The following is a 21799-nucleotide window of genomic DNA, read 5'->3' as shown; positions in this document are numbered from 1 at the left end:
AACAGTTTTCAGTTGTTAAAGCGTCACCCAGTAATATAGTTATTTGAATATTCAATTCTTGAGAAACTGTTTACAGTTGTCGACAGGTAACAGCAATATATTTCCTTGATTGTCAAACTCTTGAAAAATAATTTACAGATTTTGAAGATTCACANGCTGAAAGAATGTGTATTTTCATATATACACCCGTTCTTAGTCCAAAACGCATGTTTTTTGAGTTGTGCCACTATTGCAGCCCATGAACGATATGTCTGATCGATTCGAAATTATAGGTTAAAAGGACAGTTTCTCTTCCTTAAGAAAAGGAAAAGTGGTTTTACAAAGTATTTCTGCATATCATATATTAATATATTACAATATCATAAATATTTATGATTGGATCCAATGTTAAAGCGTAGTGCTTTTTTATAATTATAATGGTACTTGATAGAAAAAAATATCGTCATAATATAATATGAAATGCATACTATCACTTTTTACTAGTAAATAATATTAAATTAGACGTATGTCTTACTCTATTTCTAAATAAAACATACTTTGAACTTGACACACATTTTATTTTCTTCAGAAAACAAATATACAGTTGTTAAGGATATCACAGCAATATTATTATTTAAATATCAAATTTTTGATTAACAATTTTCAGATATTGAAAAGTCACAGTAATATAATTATTCAAATGTCAAAGTCTTGATCATCAGTTTGCAGTTTTTAATGTGTCACAGCAAATTAGTTATTTGAATGTCACATTCTTGATAAATAAATTGCCGATGTTGAGGAGTTACAGTAATATGATTATTCGAATGTCAAATTCTTGATGAACAGTTTTCAGTTGTTAAAGCGTCACCCAGTAATATAGTTATTTGAATATTCAATTCTTGAGAAACTGTTTACAGTTGTCGACAGGTAACAGCAATATATTTCCTTGATTGCCAAACTCTTGAAAAATAATTTACAGATTTTGAAGATTCACATCAATATAGATATTCGGACTTCAAATTCTAGATACATAGTTCATAGTTATCAAAGAGTTACAGCAATTTAATTATTTGAATGCCCAATTCTTGATAAACAGTTCGCAGTTGTTAAAGCGTCACAGCATATGGTTATTAGAAAGTTAAATTCTTGATGAAAAATATTTACAGATGTGGAAACGTCACATCAGTGTAATTATTTGAACGTCAAACTCTTGATAAATAATTTGCAGATGTTAAAGAGTCACAATAATGTAATTACTTGAAAGACGAGTTTGGGAAAAATAATTCACAGTTGTTAAAGAGTCACAGTTGTGTTATGTTTGAAAGTCATGTTCTAGAGGAAGAAAGATTTACAACTCTTTAGGTGTTATAGTCGTGATTTACTTCTAGACCAGTCGTGATTTATTTCCTTTTGAACAATCTCCTGAACATTCGAGAGAAGAAACAGAAGCATCCCTGCTCTTCTTGTTCAGATTGTTCATTGATTGTTAGTTCAATATCACTTCGTTCCCAAAAATCTCTTTCCTCTCTTAAGGGACAATCACGACTTTTCAATCTAAAATTTAAAAATAACATTCACTTTATTAGAAAATTAATGCAGTTTTTTCTTTTGTTACAGCAGCTTCTTTTTTAAATTTAAAGCTTTTCCTTCAGAGTAAAATGCGTTTAAAATCAGAGAAATTTCTAATGCACAGATTTCAAAAAAGTCAGTTTAGGCTTTTCAATGGTCAAAACCGTTATCTGACTTACACTGAGAAGCAAATGCATGGTGGATTTATTAGAAAGATTTTATTTTTCAGATTTATTGTTTTGTGCACATTTTCTTGATTTAAAACTTTTACATTAATCAATTTATTTTAATTGCTTAAAATCAGTTAAAAATATTCAAAATGATTTTTCTATTAGTTTTTTTGAATCAATTTAGCCAAAGTAAAATACATCAATATTGTGAGGAGCACCAAAAAAAAAAAAAAAACTTTTTAAAAATGGTTCTTTATCACACAAAAATCCCCCCCCCTCAAAAAAAAAATCAAGAAAAACACAAAATAAAACAGAAATGGAAACATAAAGCGATAAATGAGAACGGTCGCTTATTTATGAACATCTTGCAAAAATGATTTAAATATTTTTTCGTAACTAAGTTGGAAGATTACAAAATATGAAATTAAACTGTAAATAGACATTAATGGGATATATTTTGAAGACACATTCTTACTGAAGTATAGAACCACACTTGATTTCTCGGTTACTTTGGATTGGCCCAAATACTGGACTTGCGCAAGGTAACACTGGATAATTCAAAACACTGGATAATTCAAAAATTTTAAAAGGGTGAAAATTAAATACAAAATTCTTATTCGATGGTTTTTTAGTGAAATTACTCACATTTATTAAAAAATATTTATTGAATATTGGAGTAGGTTAATTTTTAGCTATAGAATTTTTTAACCACGGATTTACACGAATCGGATTTCCACATGTTTAAAATATGATCCTAGATAACAAAAAGAACTTTTTGAATATATATGTATGTATAAATGAGCAAAAATTGAAATCATTACTTTACATATGTTCTAAAACAATGTCTATATATAAAAAGTTTCAAAAAGCTTAAATACCTCTCGTCCTCAATGCCATATTCGATGGAGTCCTTATCATGTATTACATCCAACTTATATAATTTTGCAATATTTTCCTCCGTGAATAAATAAGTTGGGTAAGTAAAGATATCTCTAAAAGTAAAAAATAAAGGAAAAAAAAAAACATTAAACTTACAACTTCAATATAGTGTTTTTGTTTAATAAGTTTGTTGTTAAAGATTAAATATATTTATCAACTAACCAACTATTAGATGTTTTAAAAATGTTTGGAGAAATATTTATTTTAAATACTTGTTTTAATTATTTATTTGATAAAAAAGCATGTCGATCATCGTAAGAGTGATAGTTAAAGTAGCAATAATAAGTAAATTCCAAAATTGCGTCTATGGATTATCTAAAAATATTTTACAGTTAAAAAAGCATGCTTGTTATTAACCACATTCATTTTTTTTAATCTAATATTTATGAAACAGAGATTTTGTTTTTTATTCAATTAATATTGTTTTTTTGGTAATTCTTTTATTGAGAATGGTCTATGGAAAAATGAATGGTGTTTATAAAGAAAATTCACATTAAAACAGTGTAAAATAATGAGTTCAAATCTACAATAAAAATGCTCTGATGTAATTCATTTTAAAATTATTTTGTATCAAAATAAACGTCTTTTCTTGTGTAGAATTGTTTAGATCTCTTAGACCTTTAACTACTTCATAAAAATTTAGTTTTTTTACGAATTTTGAATCCTTTTCAGAAAATTGGTTTATACCAGTGACTTTGTCCTTCCTTTAGCATTTGTATATTTAATTATTTTACTTTATTTAGCAAATTTTTGCGAATTTAATGTACTTAAAATTGTTTAAAAAGACTTAAATGTTTTTTTTTTGGCAAAGCGAAGAATTTAATTTTATAAATAAACGGACGTATTCATTTGATTCATGCACAATAAATTCATTTGAAATCACCTGTACCATTGAATCATAAGGATTTAAAAAAAAACTTAAACTAATCGGCAAATTTGTTGTGATTTAACTTTTTATGTCAACATTTTATTCTAACATAGTTGCGAAAATACTATTTGAAATACGTCAAAAAAAAAAAAAAAAAAAAAAAAAAAAAAAAAAAAAAAAAACTCTAAGACTGAAGCTCGTTTTAACTAAAATATTAAACTACCATCAAGAAAAGAAAAATGCTAATTATCATACCTAATGAACTCCTCATCTCTATCATCCTCAACCTCATTATCCTCAATCTCATAATCTTCAACCTCACCATCCTCAACCTCATCAGAGGTTTGCACCTCAACTTTCATCTCCATCATGTTCTCTTCACCACTAAAATTATAAAAAGGAATATATTTTCTTAAATATTTCAGAAGCTAATAGATTTTTATTTAAAAACAAATTGTGTGACATCCAGTGATTTAAGTGATCTTTGAATGTGACTTCCAGAGTTTCTTTAGGTTTAGAGTGTGGTGTAAAATAAAAATGAGCTTCTTAAAAACTTTTGATCTAAATATCGGATTTTCTCCAACTAATATGTAAACTAATGGTTCACCCTTATAAAGCCTTTTATTTTATACATATTATAATTAAATTTACAGAAATCAGACACAAATACATGCCTTCTCTGAATATGTCTATTTTCAATGGGTTCGAATTTTTTACCCTAAAAGTTTGAAAAATACTCTGCAAAATGTGGTCCTAATAGTTTAATCAAGAGGACGGCTAAAAGTTTGGACCCTCAATTTTAAATTTTATTTTTGCATATTTTGCTATGTCACTGGAATTATTGTTGCGAATTATTAAAAAAATTGCAGACATTTGTATAAATCCAAAGGTAAGTTCTAGTACTTTAGTACTACAGTCAAACCCGGCTATAGTGCTATAGTGAACCTTCAAGGGAGCGAAATTTCGGTTCAAACCGCGAGTTCACTATATCCGCACTGCAAACAATTTTAACTAATTTTTCCGAACTGCTCCCTTTTATTACACATTATTTAAATAAATGACCAATGAAAAGAAATATGAAAATGATTGAAAAACAATATGTAATAACAACAAAAAAAATGTGTTAACTTTTATTTTTTACTATTCTTTGTCTTGCGTACGAAAAATTTAGGGATGGCCTTTATTTAGGGGTGGTAAGCTGAGAAGAAGAAAACAAGAAAAATGCTTATGGCTACAATCCGTACTCGTATTTTATGTAAATATTTCAAAATTACAAAAAAATGAAGAAAAAAAAATCAGTCGAAGACAGAAAAAAGTTCATAATATCCAATTTTCTCTCTTCTTTCGGTTCACTATATACACAAAAAATAATATTATATGTGTACAGTAAGGCGCGGGAGCGAACATTTCGTTCACTATATCCGGGAGTTCACTTTAAACCATGTTCACTATAGCGAGGTTTGACTGTATTTCATTCATTCGCTCATTCATTTCATTGTTTTTTAATTGTGTGTTTGCTTTTTGTGTGATTATTTCAGGTTCTCTAAAAGGGTACCCTTTCTTGAAAAAAAAAGAAGGAAAATAATGACAAAAGCTTTGAAAATTTTAAGGATAACTACTTACTCCTCAATCTCATCCAAATCAAAATAATCCCCTTCGAATTCATCATCGAATTCGCTACCATCCTCATAAGCTAAAATATTAATTAAAATAAAATCTGAATAAAACATAGTTTTGAAAATAAATCTCTCTTAAATAAGTTATGAAATAAATGTTTCTTCCATTTAGTAATAAAAGAAAATTAAACATACTACCGTACGTACAATCTTTCGCAACTTATATTTAAATTCAATTAAAAAGGTTGAAAATCTTCTTTGAAAAAGATAGATATTTTTGAAAAAGAACATTTTAATAAAATAATTAAGTGAATGATTCATGTGATATATTGATGCCATCATAATTCAATCATGTGATACAATGATTGATTATGTGGCATACAATCAAGCATTGTATCACATACAAAGATTGTACCAAATACAGAAGAAAAAAAAATTCTAACAAATTATAAGACTGCATCGTCATTTAAACTGCTTCTTTAAACTGTAACTGTCACGTATATTTCTTTAACAGAGAAATAAAACATAGTTTCTAAATGATAATGTCTGGATTTATCAAACACGTTAATTATTAATAAGCGAAAAAAGGATTAAAAAAAATTTTGTTCGAAGCATTAAAATTTTTTTTAAAAATTACTACAGTGGAAAAAATGTAGCGTAACTTAACATTGAAAATAGTGGCAACTTTTTTACACCAAGTGGTTTTCTACAACACCAAGATCCGAGAATACTTCCTGATGTAGTGAAACACTAAGAATGTTTTTTTACACTTCTTGGTGTAAAGTAGACACTAAGAATTTATAATTGCAGTAGGATGTGATATACATAAGAATAAGCATAGTTTTAGTGACATTACAGTATAAAACAAGAGTTATAAATTTAGGATTTATATGTACAATATTTCTTAAAATAAAATTAGTTTGTGAATCAAACGTAAACAAAGCACAGAGAGAATAATTATCTGAATTTGAGCAAGGCTCAACAAAACCTATGCTGATAGAAATTAAATAGTATAAAATTATTTAATTCAATTGGCAGATTTATGAACACGTTCTTATGCGAACATAATTATCTTTATTTTACAACTAAAAATATACATACCTTTTCATAACTGTTCAGCATCATGCATCTCATTCGACATTTCAATATTGAAATCAAACTTTTTACCTTCTCTCGTCGATTGTTAACAAAAAATATATCTATCTTTTAACAATTTCCAAATTTAGGCAAAGTTTGGAGAAAATGTTTCACAAATGGAGTGAAAGCATCTGAGCTTGGTGTAAGCTTTATCATTTATTGGAGTTTAGATTTAGCTATGTGCTCTAACGTGTGTGTAAACACGGTATTAACTTGAAATAACACACAATTTTCACAGTTTTTGAACATCTAATTCGGATAATATTGCACCACATTCTTTCAGCGAGGATTTAAAACACTTAAATGGGTAAATAGTGCTTTCTATCGTAATATTTTATTTGTTTTTACTTTATTTTGTTTTATTTTTTATTTTTAATGCTTTTATAAGATATAGAAAAACATAAATCCTAGAATAGCCCAACCCGCGGCGATTTTTTTAAATCTCGCCAAACCACGTTTCCGAGAGGTATTTTAGAGAATTTTAATAAATAAATCGTTTAAAAAAATCGTTAATTATTTAATTTGAATAAATTCTTAATGTTAATTAAATAATTTTTTTTTAATTTTTTCTTATAGTAATCAAAAAGCAACGTTGAGCCCAGTACTAATCACCAACTTGGCGAGATCTCAAATAGTCGCCAAGAGGTGGGCTATTCTAGGATTTTACCCATCATCATTATATTTCTCGGTAAAAGTTTACAATTGGGTGACCTACTTATTTTGGCGTTTTTTAAAAAAAATTTTCAAGTTCTAGCAGAAAACAGGGAAAATTATTAAAAAGTGAGATTTTTTCTGTTTTCGAGAAATCGAGAATAATAGGAAATAAGAAATAGGGATAGAAATATCAGGAAAATAAAGTATTTTGTATTTATAATAAGCCTCAGGTTACAGTGCAAAATCTAAGAGGCACTCTATTCTATACTCAAACCTATTTTTCCTCTAAATTTCTTATTGAACATGTTTCTTATTCATTCTTTAATACTGCCATTCAGCAAAAAATTTAAATTGGACTACCCATTTTAGAAAAAGAAGTTTTATTAAATTATCCATAAATTTTTTTTCTAGTTTAAGACTAAAGTATTACTTATACCAAATGTCTAAAATAATTTCTAATTTTTTTGAAGTTAACGAAATTTTCTCAATCTTCTTTAAATTTAGGTTTAATGTCGATAATTGTACAGAAGTTTTATATCGCTTTAACACTATTCTAGTTCTATATCAATGAATAGTTAAAATTTCAAAAATATTGAAAATTATGTTTTTATACTTACGATTAGGTCGGGGATACTTTTCCCTTTCCTTTCTCCAATGATTCAAAAGAGCAAAACGATATAAATCGCTTTTATCCATAATTCTCACTTTCTAATTTCACAAAAAGACAACCAGCATTTGCAAACAAGAATGAGTCAAAAAAACTTTTTCAATCAGATGCTTCGTTTGCAACAATGTGAACAATTGTTTAAATAATATCTTGCATAATATTTTTATCTAACTCTCTATTAGTTTATTGTTGTAAAAATTTAAATGTTAAGTATTGTTGAAAATATTTTTAAAAGTTGGTTATTCTAAATCAAATGTAAGAAAAAATAACATTAATGATCATTTCAGAATCAAGTTTAAAAAAACTGATTTCATCCATACATTTTTATTTATTCAAATGATACAATTGACAAAGAAAAAATATTTTAACTTTCCTTTATGCTCACTTACATTGTAACTATCATCTTTTGCACTATTGCTTTTATCTGTGTTTAGGTAAACTGGACCCTGTATTTCAGTGTAGCTATGCCGCTAGAGCTGCCAGATGACGAAGAAATCGTCGTATACGCTGTTCCCTACCTACTTTCTATGAGTGATTTAGTTGTAAATACACCCAAAAGGTAAACAAATTTGCTTTCATATCTTTCACGCAATCTAAAATAATTAAAGAAATAAACAAATAGCATTGTACTTATTGTAATTACATGTTACTACAGTCCCTGGCCATATTAGTCGACGCACTTAGAGATTCTATGTGAAATTATAATTATCACGTGATACTCTACAGCTGTATTGTTTTTACTCGGATTAAACCGGTTTGCACTTGCTTACGCTCTTGTATCCATTGGTTAACATTGTAATGCAATACGTTAAAAATAAATACAAATAGGAAGTATATAAAAAAAATCTCTTGAATAAAAACCCAATGCATGTATGTTTAAATATTAACCCTTTGACGGTCAGGAAAATGAGCAGTTTTCGTTTCATTAATTCGCGCAGTATTACGTGCAAACAGTAGTCGAAAGTGGCATCTGTTTTCCACCGCCGTTCTTCCGAAAATGTCACCCTTCTCCGGCGATGCCAATTTCTCCGTCTTCTGGAATTGTTATAATAAAGTGGTAGCAAATTATGTAGTAAATTTCGTTGGAGAAGGACAGTTACGCCTACTTTTTAATAGAGTAACCAGTCGATTGTTGCTTTAACGTTGCATTTTATATGTTACTTATAGTTTTTGATATTTAGTGGTGAAAAAATTACTTAAAAGGAAAAATACTAAACTGAAAGTAACTTGACTTTCGCTATCACTAGGAAATACTATTTTACGAAGCGGAGCAAGTTGGCATCTCTGGATGCGGTAGATAGCTCGCCTCACGCGTTTTAAAAATTTCTTAAAGTATTAGTAGTACATAAATAACAATTTTTACGTACTTTTCGTTTTTAACATAGTCAATGCAGAATAATAATGGCGAACGAGCTCAGCTCGTCAGCGCGCATTGGGGAAAAATTTCACTACGCGAGTAGTGCTCGTTACTAACCATTACGGTCAAAATCTTGCTCCCGGGTGGAACTCGTTTGCGCGCATTATGAGGCACGATTCGATTGCGAGCTGAACTCATTCATAACCGTCAAAGGGTTAAAGTATCGCATATAAACTTGTGCAAAACATGTCATTATTAAAAAACAACAGCGGGTCTAACAATTTGTTCTAATCATTATAATATAATGCTTGATATAATAAATATTCTACATTTATATAATAATATACCGTCAATTTATCCTATCGTCATATTTATATTATACTTCGCCTAATTTAACCCATTGATACACGAACATAAACAAGTACGAACCGGTTTCAGTCGCATAAAAACAATAAAGCTGTATAGTATCACATGATAATTAAGATGTTACATAGAATCTTATAGTGCGTCGTAATAATCGTAACAATTTTGTACTTTAAAATGGTTTGTACTTGTATTGAAATGTACCTTTATTTTGAACATAACTATTTAATAAACTATTACGTATTAAAAATATCGAATGATTTTTTTCCCTCCATTTAGAGTTGTTGCTAACTACGTACTGTGGAGGTTCGTCTACAACCGTGTGAGTAACTTGGACAAGCGCTTTTTGATGAAGCAGCAGGAGTACTACAGCGCACTCTACGGTACTCAGTCTATATCTCCGAGGTGGAAGACCTGTACTGTGTACGTGAACAAGTACATGGGAATGGCTATGGGTGCATTGTTTGTCAAGAGACATTTCAATGAGAAGAGTAAGGAAACGGTACAAATACTTCCTCTTCCTTCAATATCTCCTTCTTCCTATTACTTTTTCTAGCATCAATTGCGATATATCACATTTTCTAGTATCAGTTGCAATACTTTTTTTTCTAATATCAGTTACAAATCAACATATTACTTTTTTTAGAGTCAGTTACAAATCAATATATGACTTTTTTCCAGTAACAGTTCTAGTATTTAGTATGTTACAAATCAACATATTACTTTTTCTAGTATCAGTTCTAGTTTTTAATATCTGCTACAATCAATATATTACTACTGCTATCAATATTTAATGTCTGCTAAAATCAATATATTACTTTTTCTAGTATCATTTCTAGTATTTAATATTTGCGAGGAGAAAGAAAACTGAGTCAATTACCCAGGGCTAAAGAGAATTCTATTCTCTTTAGCCCTGTCAATTACCGCTCTTTTCAGTTTCCCATGAATCTCACGGTCGGAAATATCTTATATTTTTATGAAAGCCATGACGCCATATTAAATAACCTTTTAGCGAATTATATGTTAATCTATAATATTTTTGATTTTTTAACAATTATTCATTATTGTTAGATTAAGTGATGTTCATCTTTAGCTAATTATATGTTAATTTATAATATTTTTTAACAGTTATTCATTATTGTTAGATTAAGTGATGTTCATCTTTAGCTAACGCCTTATGATAGCTATGAAAATGGCGCAAAATATGAATATGTAGAAAACCAGGTGATTATTAGAAACTTCCTCCTAGTATCATCAGGGGATCAAACTGGTTTCGATATTTTTCATTTCGCCTTCCTCACATGTTTTTCGTCTGCGTTTTTCCTTTACTAAAATAACTGTACATTTGTACCCTTAATGTCGGAACGTTTTTTAAAATTTATTTTTGAAAAAGATTCTAAAAATACATAGTAAGGACGTCTATTACGAAACATGTACATTTTAAGTTTCAGTAGTCAAAAATTATGTAAACATTTAAAATCAATCTAGTAAATTGTGTAATAAGTCTGGATGCAAAACCAATTAATATTTTTTTTTCAAAAGTCGTGTGTGTGGGGGGGGGGAATAAATGGAAAAATCTAAAAAAAACCGAATTAAAACATGTGTTTACTAATATTTTCTTTAAATTAGAGTGAAATACTAAGCCAATAAAATTTAAATAGCTGCATGCTTTTATGAAAAAAAGCCCTTTCTATGACGTTTAGCTTTAGCTTCTCGCCGGCCTCTGCCCGGAAGTTTTCAAGACTTGGCTATTATTCTGCCACCGATCGCGATACTGAAATCTCCCCCCCCCCTTTTTTTTAAAAATTAGATTTAATAAAATTTCTTTTAACGTTAAACGTTAGGGACGGAGCCGCGATGGCTCAGGGGATAGAGCGTTCGCCTTCCAATGAGGTGAACCAGGTTCGAATCCCAGCAACGGTTGGTCGATAGTTCCGCATCTGGCTTTCACCGACAACAGTGTTGACGTGAAATATCCTCAGTGGTAGAAGGATCCTGGGTTAGAGTACCCTTGCCCTCAGGCTAACCATGGAAGGGTTCTCGTGGTCTTCCTTTCCATGTAACGCAAATGTGGGTTAGTTACATCAAAAATGTCCTGCACGAAGGCAAAATTTCTCTCTCCCAATTCTTGATCCAGGAATTCCTTGCCTTCTGGATTGGGCTCAAAATTACAAGGTTACGTAGTTGAGCATTAGTAGTCGTAAACCCAAAAATTGGGTCGGCTGTTCAACAACGGTTATTAAAAAAATAAAAATGAAAAACGTTAGGCACGAGTAGAAAAGTATGTATACTTTCTGACTAAAGGCTTGATAAGTAAGATAATAACAAACTAATAAACAAATAATAATAACTATTTAAAATTATGATAAACAGTAATGAAACACAGAATAATTCACTTTTCGTGTGATAGTATTAAACTATGCATACTTTTCAACTATTTCAGCATTTCCGTAGTATCAGGAAATATTTTTTTTCTAGTGTTAACAAAAGTAGTGTATTGATATTTTACTAAATGAGAAATCAAAGAAATTCCACCACGTATGAATAATTTAAACAGGTATTTTAAAGATCAAATAGAGAAATGGAGTTTAATCAAATAGTCCAAAGTGTTTACGAAAATTTCATGTGACATCTATTTGTTTTAAAAATTTCGGCTTTAGTTCACTGATATGCCTCGCAGAAATCATATGTTAGAGGGTGTGTATAAGTGATAATGAACCACGTGTAGGGATAAAAATGTGAATATTTTTAACCACTAGTGAACATTAGGCTGATCTATTCTAAAAAAAAAAGTATTATACATTGTGTGAATAGTGTTAATGCCATCTTTGTTACAGGCTGATGAAATGATTCTCGACATTAAAACATCTTTTCTGGAGATCTTAGATGAAGTAGACTGGATGGACGCTGAGACCAGATCTGCTGCTCGCGAAAAAGTATTACTCATTATTTGGAATATGTTATTTTCTGGCTTCGAAATTTTAAAAAGATGAAGCTCTATTTTTTAATATGTAGCGTAACTACCACTACGATTATTAAACTCAAATTTACTATAATAGAAGACACGTTATTTTGTTGAATTTCTTTAAGAACAAATTAATAAATGAAGGTAAGCGTAGTCTACGCCTACTATAATTGAAAGCCTCTATGCGTTTTTTTAAAGGTAGTGCTCTATGCGAAAGAGCCATTTAATAGAAAAATCTATGTCTAAAACTATGTTAAATTTATGAATATGATTGGTTTGTCTTATTTGCTTGTCAACCACTACAGATTCAATTCTCAAATATCTATGATACATTTCTCTTAAATACATTTAAAGTAGAATTTGGGTTCATGTGCGCAACTGGTTCGTTTTTTAAATAATCTGCCCTGACTATTTCTAAAAAGCCGTTTGGAGGCTTTCTGATGTTAAGGTGATGACATAGTCGAAAAGCTCTTTCTCCACATTCGTGACCTTTTGGACGTGATAGAAGCTCGCTTAACATCGAAAGTAACGCCCACCTTGATTTAAACACGCCTACTTCGAGGGATGGTACACATTGAAAAGTTGACATGCTATTTCTGACATCTTCATCGCCGCTGTGACTTTCATCCTGCCATGGGTGAAAGCGAGACGGAAAAGGGGAAAAGCTGGTAGAAAACCCGTTTCAGTTTTAACATGTTTTCGGGAGGAGTTAAACTATTCTCTGATTTAATTAATCAGTTATATTTACTTTTCTATAAAGAAAGAAGCTGTTATATATATATGCTAAAATTGTAAAAAAAATTCGGTAGTTACAGAAATGTAATGTTTCTCGAAAAAATAGCTAGAATGAAATGACTTTCGTTCCAGTTTTTGCTCTTTTCCGTCTTGCTATATATAGGCTTTCAGCCCTGAATCCTGCCATAATTTCTTATTTTGAAAAAAATTTTTCAGCGTTTGAAACTTCGCGGTTTATCTCAACTCATTTTTCTTCCAACTTTAAATTTTAAAAACACCCATGGAGGTAAAAATGAATTCGTTATTAATGAATTCGTTTCGCTCCCGCTATATAACGTCCGCTTGAAACAAAAAATTTGACTGCAGATCTAAATTATGCTCTTCATTTATTATTGTAGATAGAACTAGATTGTTCTTAAAAAATAAATAATTATAATGATAACAATTGATAATAATAATAATGATGATTATAAAATAAATATTAACCGCTTCCCTTTCCAATTTTTTTGAAATGTTAAAATCAACATATTTTTGTTTATTTTATTAATAAGTACAAGGAATTAAAACACAACATAATACGCAAGTTCTAAGTTGAAATTTAAATTTTTTTTAAGTGCAAAAACATTTAGTTTACCATCTGTTTACTATCACGAATTATCTCGGGCAAATGAAAAAAGTTAAATATTAGTCTTTGTGTAATAGTTTTTAAAACGAGGGATAACACAAAGTGATATTTTCCAAACGACAATGAAGTGATACGAAATGCTTTTTTTTTGTTCTTTTTTTCGATGGAAATTCAGCAACTATAGTATAGACCAGAGGTGGCCAACCTGCGGCTCGAGAGCCACATGCGGCTCTTTGACGGATTATTTGTGGCTCTCGATAAATGTACCCGAGTTCCCTTTCAATTTTTGCGATATTATATTTTAAAAATCTATTATATTTTAAAAATTTATTATCGCTCCGTATGTATTACAAAATGTATTTTAAATTACTGAGAACAAATATGAAAGACTAAGTGCAACGCTGTTCAATTCAAGGTGAGTTTTCCATTTCCAATATATTTATGACACAAAAAGCATCTGGAGAATTAGAATTAATAGAGATGCAAGAAGATCAAGCTTTACAATTAAAATATAAGTCGACGTCGATTACTGAATTTTGAAAATTTGAACCAGAATCGAAGTATTCTGAATTCAAAAAAGCTGATTGTCGAATTATTTCAATATTCGGAACAACGTACTGACGTGAATCATTTTATTTCACTTTAAAATTCGTGAAATCCAAAAACCGATCAGTATAAACTAACAAGCGTCTGAAAGAATTACTGAGAAGTGCTATCACCAATTATTCATCAAATTTTAAAGAATTATCAAGTAAAAGTAATTTTTAATATTTAAATTCAATGCACATATTTTGCACTTCTGCTTATATGTTCTCAATAAATATAATTTATGTAAAAAAAAATTAAGATCTTTTTTACATACTTTGAATACGTATTTAATTGCGGCTCGCGAAAAAATTTTAAATTTTGAAAAATGACTCGACTATCCAGGAGCTTGGCCACCCCTGGTATAGACAGTCCTACAAAACAATCTAACAGAAAAACTCCTAAACAAAACATGGCAAGCTTCCAATCACAACAGATCATTTTTTTGTTTCCAACCAAGTAAAAACACGATAAAACAAAATTTACTGCTACGCCCGAGTATTCTCGGTATTATAAATATTTGCAATATATAGATACCCGAGTTAACTCGGGATAAATTAGGGAAGCGGTTAATAATTGTGCAACCACTCTTTGTTTTTTGAAGAAGAAACTTATTGATACACAAGTGGGCGACCTTTGTGCTAAAATACAAACTGAGGTAAACAACGTTGAAGAGCACAAAAAATATTTATAAAAGCAGACAAATAGCATAGCAGGCTGTTTCGGATGCTTAAAGGGCAACCTTCATCAGTGCAACAGAAAGAACAGCAAACATCCGAAACAGCTGTCTGCTTTTATAAATATTTTTATAAATAATATCAATTTCTATGAAAGACTTTTTGAAATATTTGTGCACGGTTCTTAAAACAATAAGTTTCTTACAAACTGAGGTAAACAACGTTGAAGAGCACAAAATATATTTATAAAAGCAGACAAATAGCAGAGCAGGCTGTTTCGGATGCTTAAAGGGCAACCTTCATCAGTGCAACAGAAAGAACAGCGAACATCCGAAACAGCTGTCTGCTTTTATAAATATTTTTTATGCTCTTAAACGCTGTTTACCTCAGTTTGTAAGAAACTTATTGTTTTAAGAACCGTGCACAAATATTTCAAAAAGTCTTTCATAGAAATTGATATTCAAAACTAAAAATTCAAGGCATTCAGAATAAAATTTACATAATTTCTTTTTTTTTTAAAAAAAGAGAAAGGTTTGGAAAGTAAAATTTCTGTCTAATCAAACTAATTTGAATTTGGAATTAAGTTAAAAATTATTTTGAATCTATTTGCAGGCTATAATGATGAGCCAGAAGATTGGTTTTCCAGAATATATTTTGAACTCTGAAGAGTTAGATGCGGAATACGAAGGAGTGAGTAATTCGAATATTCTGTGACAAATTAACATTTTGAATTAATGCATTTAATTTAGTAACTGCAAATTTTCGACATAAGGAAAAACGCTAGAAAGTTAGCAAAAATTTTTGCCTTTTTAAATAACATTTTTATAAATTAATATTGTTCTGAATTTTTTGAGGAATGTAAATAATAAAATGTTTGGTATAGTAGTGCTCAAAATTTAAACGAAATTTCATGTTCTTTTTTAAAATTAAAATGGCGATAAGGAAATGGAAAAGAATTTTCTTTTTGTTATCAATTTCTGCATTGAAGTAGCAATTATTTAATTATTGGATAATAGCATTCGATTTGTGCATGATCATCGCTTGGTGAAAAAGGATTTAAGTATGATCATTTCTCAGATAAAAAGGATATCAGTGTGATAATTTCTATGTAAATAAGGATCTTAGTATGCTTATTTGTATGTAATTTGCATACCTGCAACTTTTACGCATTTGGCGTAAAATTTTATTTCTACATTTAAAGTGGTAGTAAAATGTATGCTTTCTATATATTCCTTCATTTATTAACTTAATTTATAATCTTTGTGCCGACCAGCCTGTATAGGGGTTAGGGAACTGCCCTTGCATCAGAAGGGTTCTGGGTTTGATTCCCGGCAAGGCATGAATGTTCTTTCCTTCTCTGTACTATCTGTCCTTACGGTGGGAGCAACGTTGGCCCACCTAATGTGGTGCCCCTGAAAGAGTGGCCAACAAATCTGCCCTTCAGGTGCCTGTATGACCTAGGTCATTATTCAGGTGGGCATTGGAAAAAAAATTATAATTTTTGTTGACTACCACTATTATTAAAAAAAATTTAAATATATAAATTAATATATTATACAGAATAAGTGTTACAAATTCAGCGTATGTTTCTGCCTACAATTGTAATATAAATACCATTTTACTTCCACCTAGGAAAATTATCCTCGAAAGGATTAAAATTTGGCAGGTATAAATTTGTAATACTCAGGATGCACACATCGATATTTTGACATTTTTGTATTTACCACAAAAAGTATATTTATACGAAAATTCTAAACTTCTTAATCATAAGACAGTATAATTACAGCTAAAGAAATTCAACTAGTTTTAACGGAGATCAGAGGGAAACTGTTTGTAAGAATTTAACAAATGATGACAAATACGTCGCAAAGTTGCATAGAACTTTAGTTTTAATTTCACTATAATTTGAAAAACTTCATCGAGAAGCTTTTACACAAACATTTAATTAAATATATTTTGGTAGATAAGATTTAGTGAAAAACATTCCCAAATTTTTTGTTTACCACTTTTTAAAACTTTACAGATTGTGTGTAAATGTATTAATATATACAGTATTCAAATCTTTCAAGGATTGCGCAAACCGTGTTATCTTTTCAGTTCGCCAAGTTAAAATTTAATAACTTTTTTGTAGAGAATTAAATTAAAATAATTTTTAACTTTCTTTTTTGCCTTTTTTTTCAATAACAATTTTGTATAAATTAGTATAATTTTTTATTTAACTTTAAAAAAGTGTGCAATCTTTTCCAAACATGAATTTTTGTGTGAGGAAGTAAATGTTGTAAAAAGATATTGCTTTTTATATTAAAATTCAAAATGTTTCCAATGTCTTTTACATGAGCCGTGATGACTCAGGGGATAGAGTTTTTGCCTTCCAATAAGGTGTAACCGGGTTTAAGTTTTAAATTTTAATAAGGTTTCAGTTTTAATAAGGTTTCCGTGGTTTTCCTCTCCATGTAACGCAAATGGCAATTAGTTCCATCAAAAAGTCCTCCACGAGGGCAAATACTTCCAGGAGTTCACTTGTCTTCTGGATTGAGTTCAAAATGACAAGGCTACGGAGTTGAAAATTAGCAGTCGTAAACCCAAAATTGAATCGACTGTTCAACGAAGGTTATAAATATAAATAAATATAAATGACTTTTACATCCAGATTAATGCTTCTTGCAAAATTTATTAAAATTGTTTTTTTGTGTAGATAGAATTCAAGCCAGATACATATTTCGACAATGTTCTGTTGAATTTGAAGCACAACTCAGCTCGAGAGCAAATGAAACTGCGTACACCTGTTGACAGGAAACAGTAAGTATTCGCAATTGCTAAATCCTAAAATTCAATAAGCGAAAGTTTCATGTAATAGGTGTAAGTTACATTGCACCCTAACTTCCTCAATCATTCTTTAAAACTACTAAAAACTAATCAATTGAAAGAGAAAAAAAAATAAAAAAAACGTCTCGTGAATTGAGACATTATTCCACTATTTTGGTTGCAAATCTTCCCAGAGTCCGTCACAAATATTTAAGCGGTAATAAAGTGTGAAAGAAAGTGCGGATTTCCTTGATTTAATATCCACTCAAGTTTGATTGATTTTTAACAGGAATCTATATATATATTTCTCTTACACGGCGACAAAAAAAAAGCCTCATTACAACTCCCCGAATGGCAACGCTAGAAAATCGACCAATGATTGCCGCTAAAAATGTCACATGCCAAATCTAGCTGAGGTGGATCAACATATAGCGCTTTTAAAAACGGAAACTGGAATAACCAGAGAGAGCATAAGCTAGGCAGAAGTGAGTAGTCTTTGTCGATATATCTCTATTTTAGTATTTTGTCGAAAGCGCTTTTTTTTTCACGAATTAATGTATTACGAATTTATTTGAAGATTTTTGATTTATATCACGAATTTGTTTGTTTAACTAGAATTTATTTGTTCATGCAGGTTTTTCTATTGCAATTCGCTTATTTCAATTTTTAATAGACTTAATTATAGCCAATATTTTAACCTTTTTAAAGAGATATAAGTTTTAGAAATTTTATCTAAAGATTTTATACTATAGCACATTTATAATAGGTTTAACGAATTACATGTCATTTATTTGAATACAAATTTATTTTAATGACTTAGTATTTACCAAAAAGATGTAATTTTTTTTTAAAAAAAAGGTTGATATATGGATTTGAATGATTGTTTTGAATTCTTAGAATTTTGTGCATTTGCAATGTACTTAAGTTAGTAGCGAGCGAAGCAAACCATATAAGATTGCGCAGCAATTTTCGGGGGTTGGCGAGCGTTAGCGAGCATGGGGCGCAGCCCACTAGTTTTTATTTATTGTTACACACACAATTGCCGGCTTGTATTTCTCATTATCGATACGACGTGTAGAATGCGACGCTGATGAACAGATAACACAAGTTAGAGAAGGTCTGCACAAAAATACTTTCTAGTTAGGGTTACGATGGGATTCGAACCTTATATCTCCACCGTACAGAGCGTTTGCCGAAACAGTGATGCCATTCAGCCACGGAGACTTTTTTTTCACTTTATATACATATTTTTATTTAATTACTATACAGACATAATTGTTCGGTATTATTTTATATAACTAAGTTACAAAAATATTGTGGTGATTAGAAACGTTGTATAATTATTATTTTTTTTTTTAACTGGAAATATATTTTACGATATAAATGTTTGCTACAACTTTTAAGTATTTTGGTGAAATATTGGGAATTCTGTACTAGTAAAGCAATATATTGTGGTTGCTAGGTCAAAGATACGTTACTGATTTCGGAATACATATTTAGCTATAAAAGCATGCGTGCTAAACTCTTCCATTTAAACGGAAGATTTTCTTAGATTAGAATATTTAAAAGTGATGTTTACCCCTTTGTTTTGGATTTACAATGATTTTTACCTCCTCAATACACAACCGATATAAAAATATATATATGATACCTAATGTAATGAAGTTTGTAAGGGGATGTCCTTGCTCGCGAGGTCTTGCTGATCCGCCAACCTTCCTTAGTGTTTAGGTAGCAGGTTCGAATTCTGTCGTAATACTAGCTGTATGTATCTTTGTGATGTTCTTCCCAAACTTGAGCTGTTTGTTCTTCAAAATGAAACGGTTTTAAAAGCCGTCTTTGTAAAAAAGCACGCAAACCTAAATATGTATATGTAACAATAAATGAAATGTTTAAGTGTTTCCAAAATTTCAAACGTTTGAAATTTTGGAAATTAAATCGTTTTTTTTTTTTTGTCCACAATAGCGCAACTGCTTTTAAATTTTAGAGGGTTCCTTTTTCCAATTTGGATCAGGTTAAACTGTTTTTTTTTTTACTGTAAATTCAGCCGTTTTACAATAGTGCTTTGGATTAAATGCTAACAAAATATTGAAGAAAAGCCTGAAATATCGGGGGGTAGCCACTATCTAGGAAATATGGTCCCAATAGATTGGTGAGCAATTTTACTTTCTGGGTATTTCAACATGTCTCGAGAACTTTTTGAGCGAATTTAAAAAAATTTACACACAATTATAAAATTCGGTTATCCAAAGATGATTCTATGGAAAAAATAACTTTTAGTGAATATCGATGTTTGACCTGGATAAGCGAGTTTTTATTTTTCTGATGATTTTGTTTGAGTTTCTCTTCTAAATTTGTTATTTGTATTTCATGTTTTTTCCTGGACTTCTATACAAAACCATCGGGGTACTGAGGGAGTTAATTTAGGCATTTGCTTCTCCCTCAATTAGAAATGGTTTTGTTTTATGGCTACCGGGGCCGGTATCCCCTGAAGACGTCGGCTTCGGTGGTCATATTTTTATTTTTATTTCCTTCGTTTCCTTTATTACTTGATTTAATAACACTCAAAAACATTTTGAATTACAATGTAAAAATTTTTTACATTTTAAAGAACAAGGTAAAATGCAAAATTGGAGCAAGATCGGTGGAATAAGTTTCTGGAAAAACGAATTTCAAAGTTGCGACTTTTCCAAATTCGATTTCTCGAGAACTATTCGACCGAATTCACTCACATTTTGTATTTTGCCATGTAAAAATATAATTTTTAAGATGACGTAAAAAAATTGTTAACCTTACGAATAAAATTTTTTCAGTTATCATCAAATAAAATAATAAATGCATACTAAAGGCTAGATTTTGTATAGAATTATCTTCGGATAGACCAACTTTATATTTGTGCACAAAATTTTTTCAATTTGCTTAAATGATTCTCGATATATAGTGAAATACGCAAAAAATTAAAGTTGAAAGGTTAACATTTTGGACCGCTCGCCTGATCAGCCTATTTGGACCATTTTTTCCCAGGTTGCGGCTACACCCTATATTTTGAGGGTCTGAAATCCGAATTCGTCGGAAAAAAAGTATGTTAATCCAGAGAAAGTACGTTATTGTATCTGATTTCGTAACTTAAAATATCGTCCACACTAATTAGGAAGCATATTTGAGGTGACCCTCTCAAACCATTAAGGTTGAGTTCTAAAACGTGAAGATCCGATCAATAGATGAAAAGTAATTCAGGGTGATCTGTTTACTTTTTTTGCTAACTGTACATTTCTCAAACCAAGTAAAAAAAAATTTTAAAATTAAGCGGATAAAATATATATAGCTACCACTTTAATAATTGAAAAAAATTTATTTATAAAATTCTTAATCTTGTCGATGATAACACACCTCCATAGTTCTGAACTGAATAGCATTGCCTTCATCGGGTAGTCGCTATAGCTCTAAAAAGATATCATTTCAGCTTTTTTTCTGATGGAACCTAATCTCAGGGCTGAAAGCGGGACGGAAAAGAGAAAATACTGTTAGAAGAACTATTTCAATATTAGATAACATTCGAGGGGAGTTAATCTATTCTCAACAATAACAATTCACTGTAAGGAAATGTATCACGGCGATGAAGCTATTCAATATGAAAATTGCATCCGTTAAAAACAATTGGTAGTTATGAATTTCTATTATTCCCGGAAAAAAATGAAATTGATTTGTTACCAGTTTTTACTCTTTTCTGTCTCGATATCCTCTTTTCCGTCTTTCAGCCCTGCCATATCTCTATCTAAATGTGCAAATAATTTTGATACAAATTGAAATGTTTATATAAAACTTACGAATATTATCATTTCTCTATATGAACTTACTTTATATATATATATGCATATATATATGTATACATATATATATATATAGCGCTGCCAACATACAACAACGTTTTTTTAAAAATTTATACAAGTGGTATCTATGTTTTAATTAATTACTTTATGTTCATTTCAACTTATTTGCCACACCACTACGTATAAGAAGGTTTGAAAGCTTTAGTTTTTAAACATCTACCACTCTATTTAATATTTTTCAAAAATTGTAGTAGTTGGCAG

The 21799-nt window shown here is 29.9% G+C and overlaps 2 protein-coding genes across 4 annotated transcripts in view; one reads left to right on the top strand and one right to left on the bottom strand.

Moving 5' to 3' along the window:
* Window positions 1-548: 548 nt before the first annotated feature.
* On the bottom strand, window positions 549-7628 carry LOC107450036 (uncharacterized). Its single transcript, XM_043051488.2, has 5 exons — window positions 7550-7628; window positions 5149-5218; window positions 3781-3909; window positions 2597-2710; window positions 549-1533 (listed from the first exon to the last, which is right to left on the bottom strand). The coding sequence occupies exons 1-5, from the start codon at window positions 7626-7628 to the stop codon at window positions 1380-1382; spliced, it is 546 nt and encodes a 181-aa protein (XP_042907422.2). The 3' UTR covers window positions 549-1379.
* Window positions 7629-8038: 410 nt separating this feature from the next.
* LOC107442754 (neprilysin-1-like) overlaps window positions 8039-21799 on the top strand; it is a 28807-nt gene continuing 15046 nt past the window's right edge. For 2 of the 3 annotated variants that reach the window (XM_043051494.2, XM_071177930.1), the window contains exons 1-5: window positions 8039-8158; window positions 9599-9821; window positions 12157-12255; window positions 15519-15596; window positions 17602-17705. In XM_043051494.2, the coding sequence (XP_042907428.1) occupies window positions 8064-8158; window positions 9599-9821; window positions 12157-12255; window positions 15519-15596; window positions 17602-17705 (599 nt within the window). In that variant the 5' untranslated portion in view covers window positions 8039-8063. Of the gene's footprint in view, window positions 8159-9598; window positions 9822-12156; window positions 12256-15518; window positions 15597-17601; window positions 17706-21799 lie in introns of those variants that run through there. The other variant, XM_071177931.1, reaches the window with a different exon arrangement.

Source organism: Parasteatoda tepidariorum, chromosome 2 (genome assembly GCF_043381705.1).
Source record: "Parasteatoda tepidariorum isolate YZ-2023 chromosome 2, CAS_Ptep_4.0, whole genome shotgun sequence".
NCBI lineage: Eukaryota > Metazoa > Arthropoda > Arachnida > Araneae > Theridiidae > Parasteatoda > Parasteatoda tepidariorum.
The sequence above is the reverse complement of the archived record's forward strand: the minus strand, read 5'-3'. Positions and strand labels throughout refer to the sequence as shown.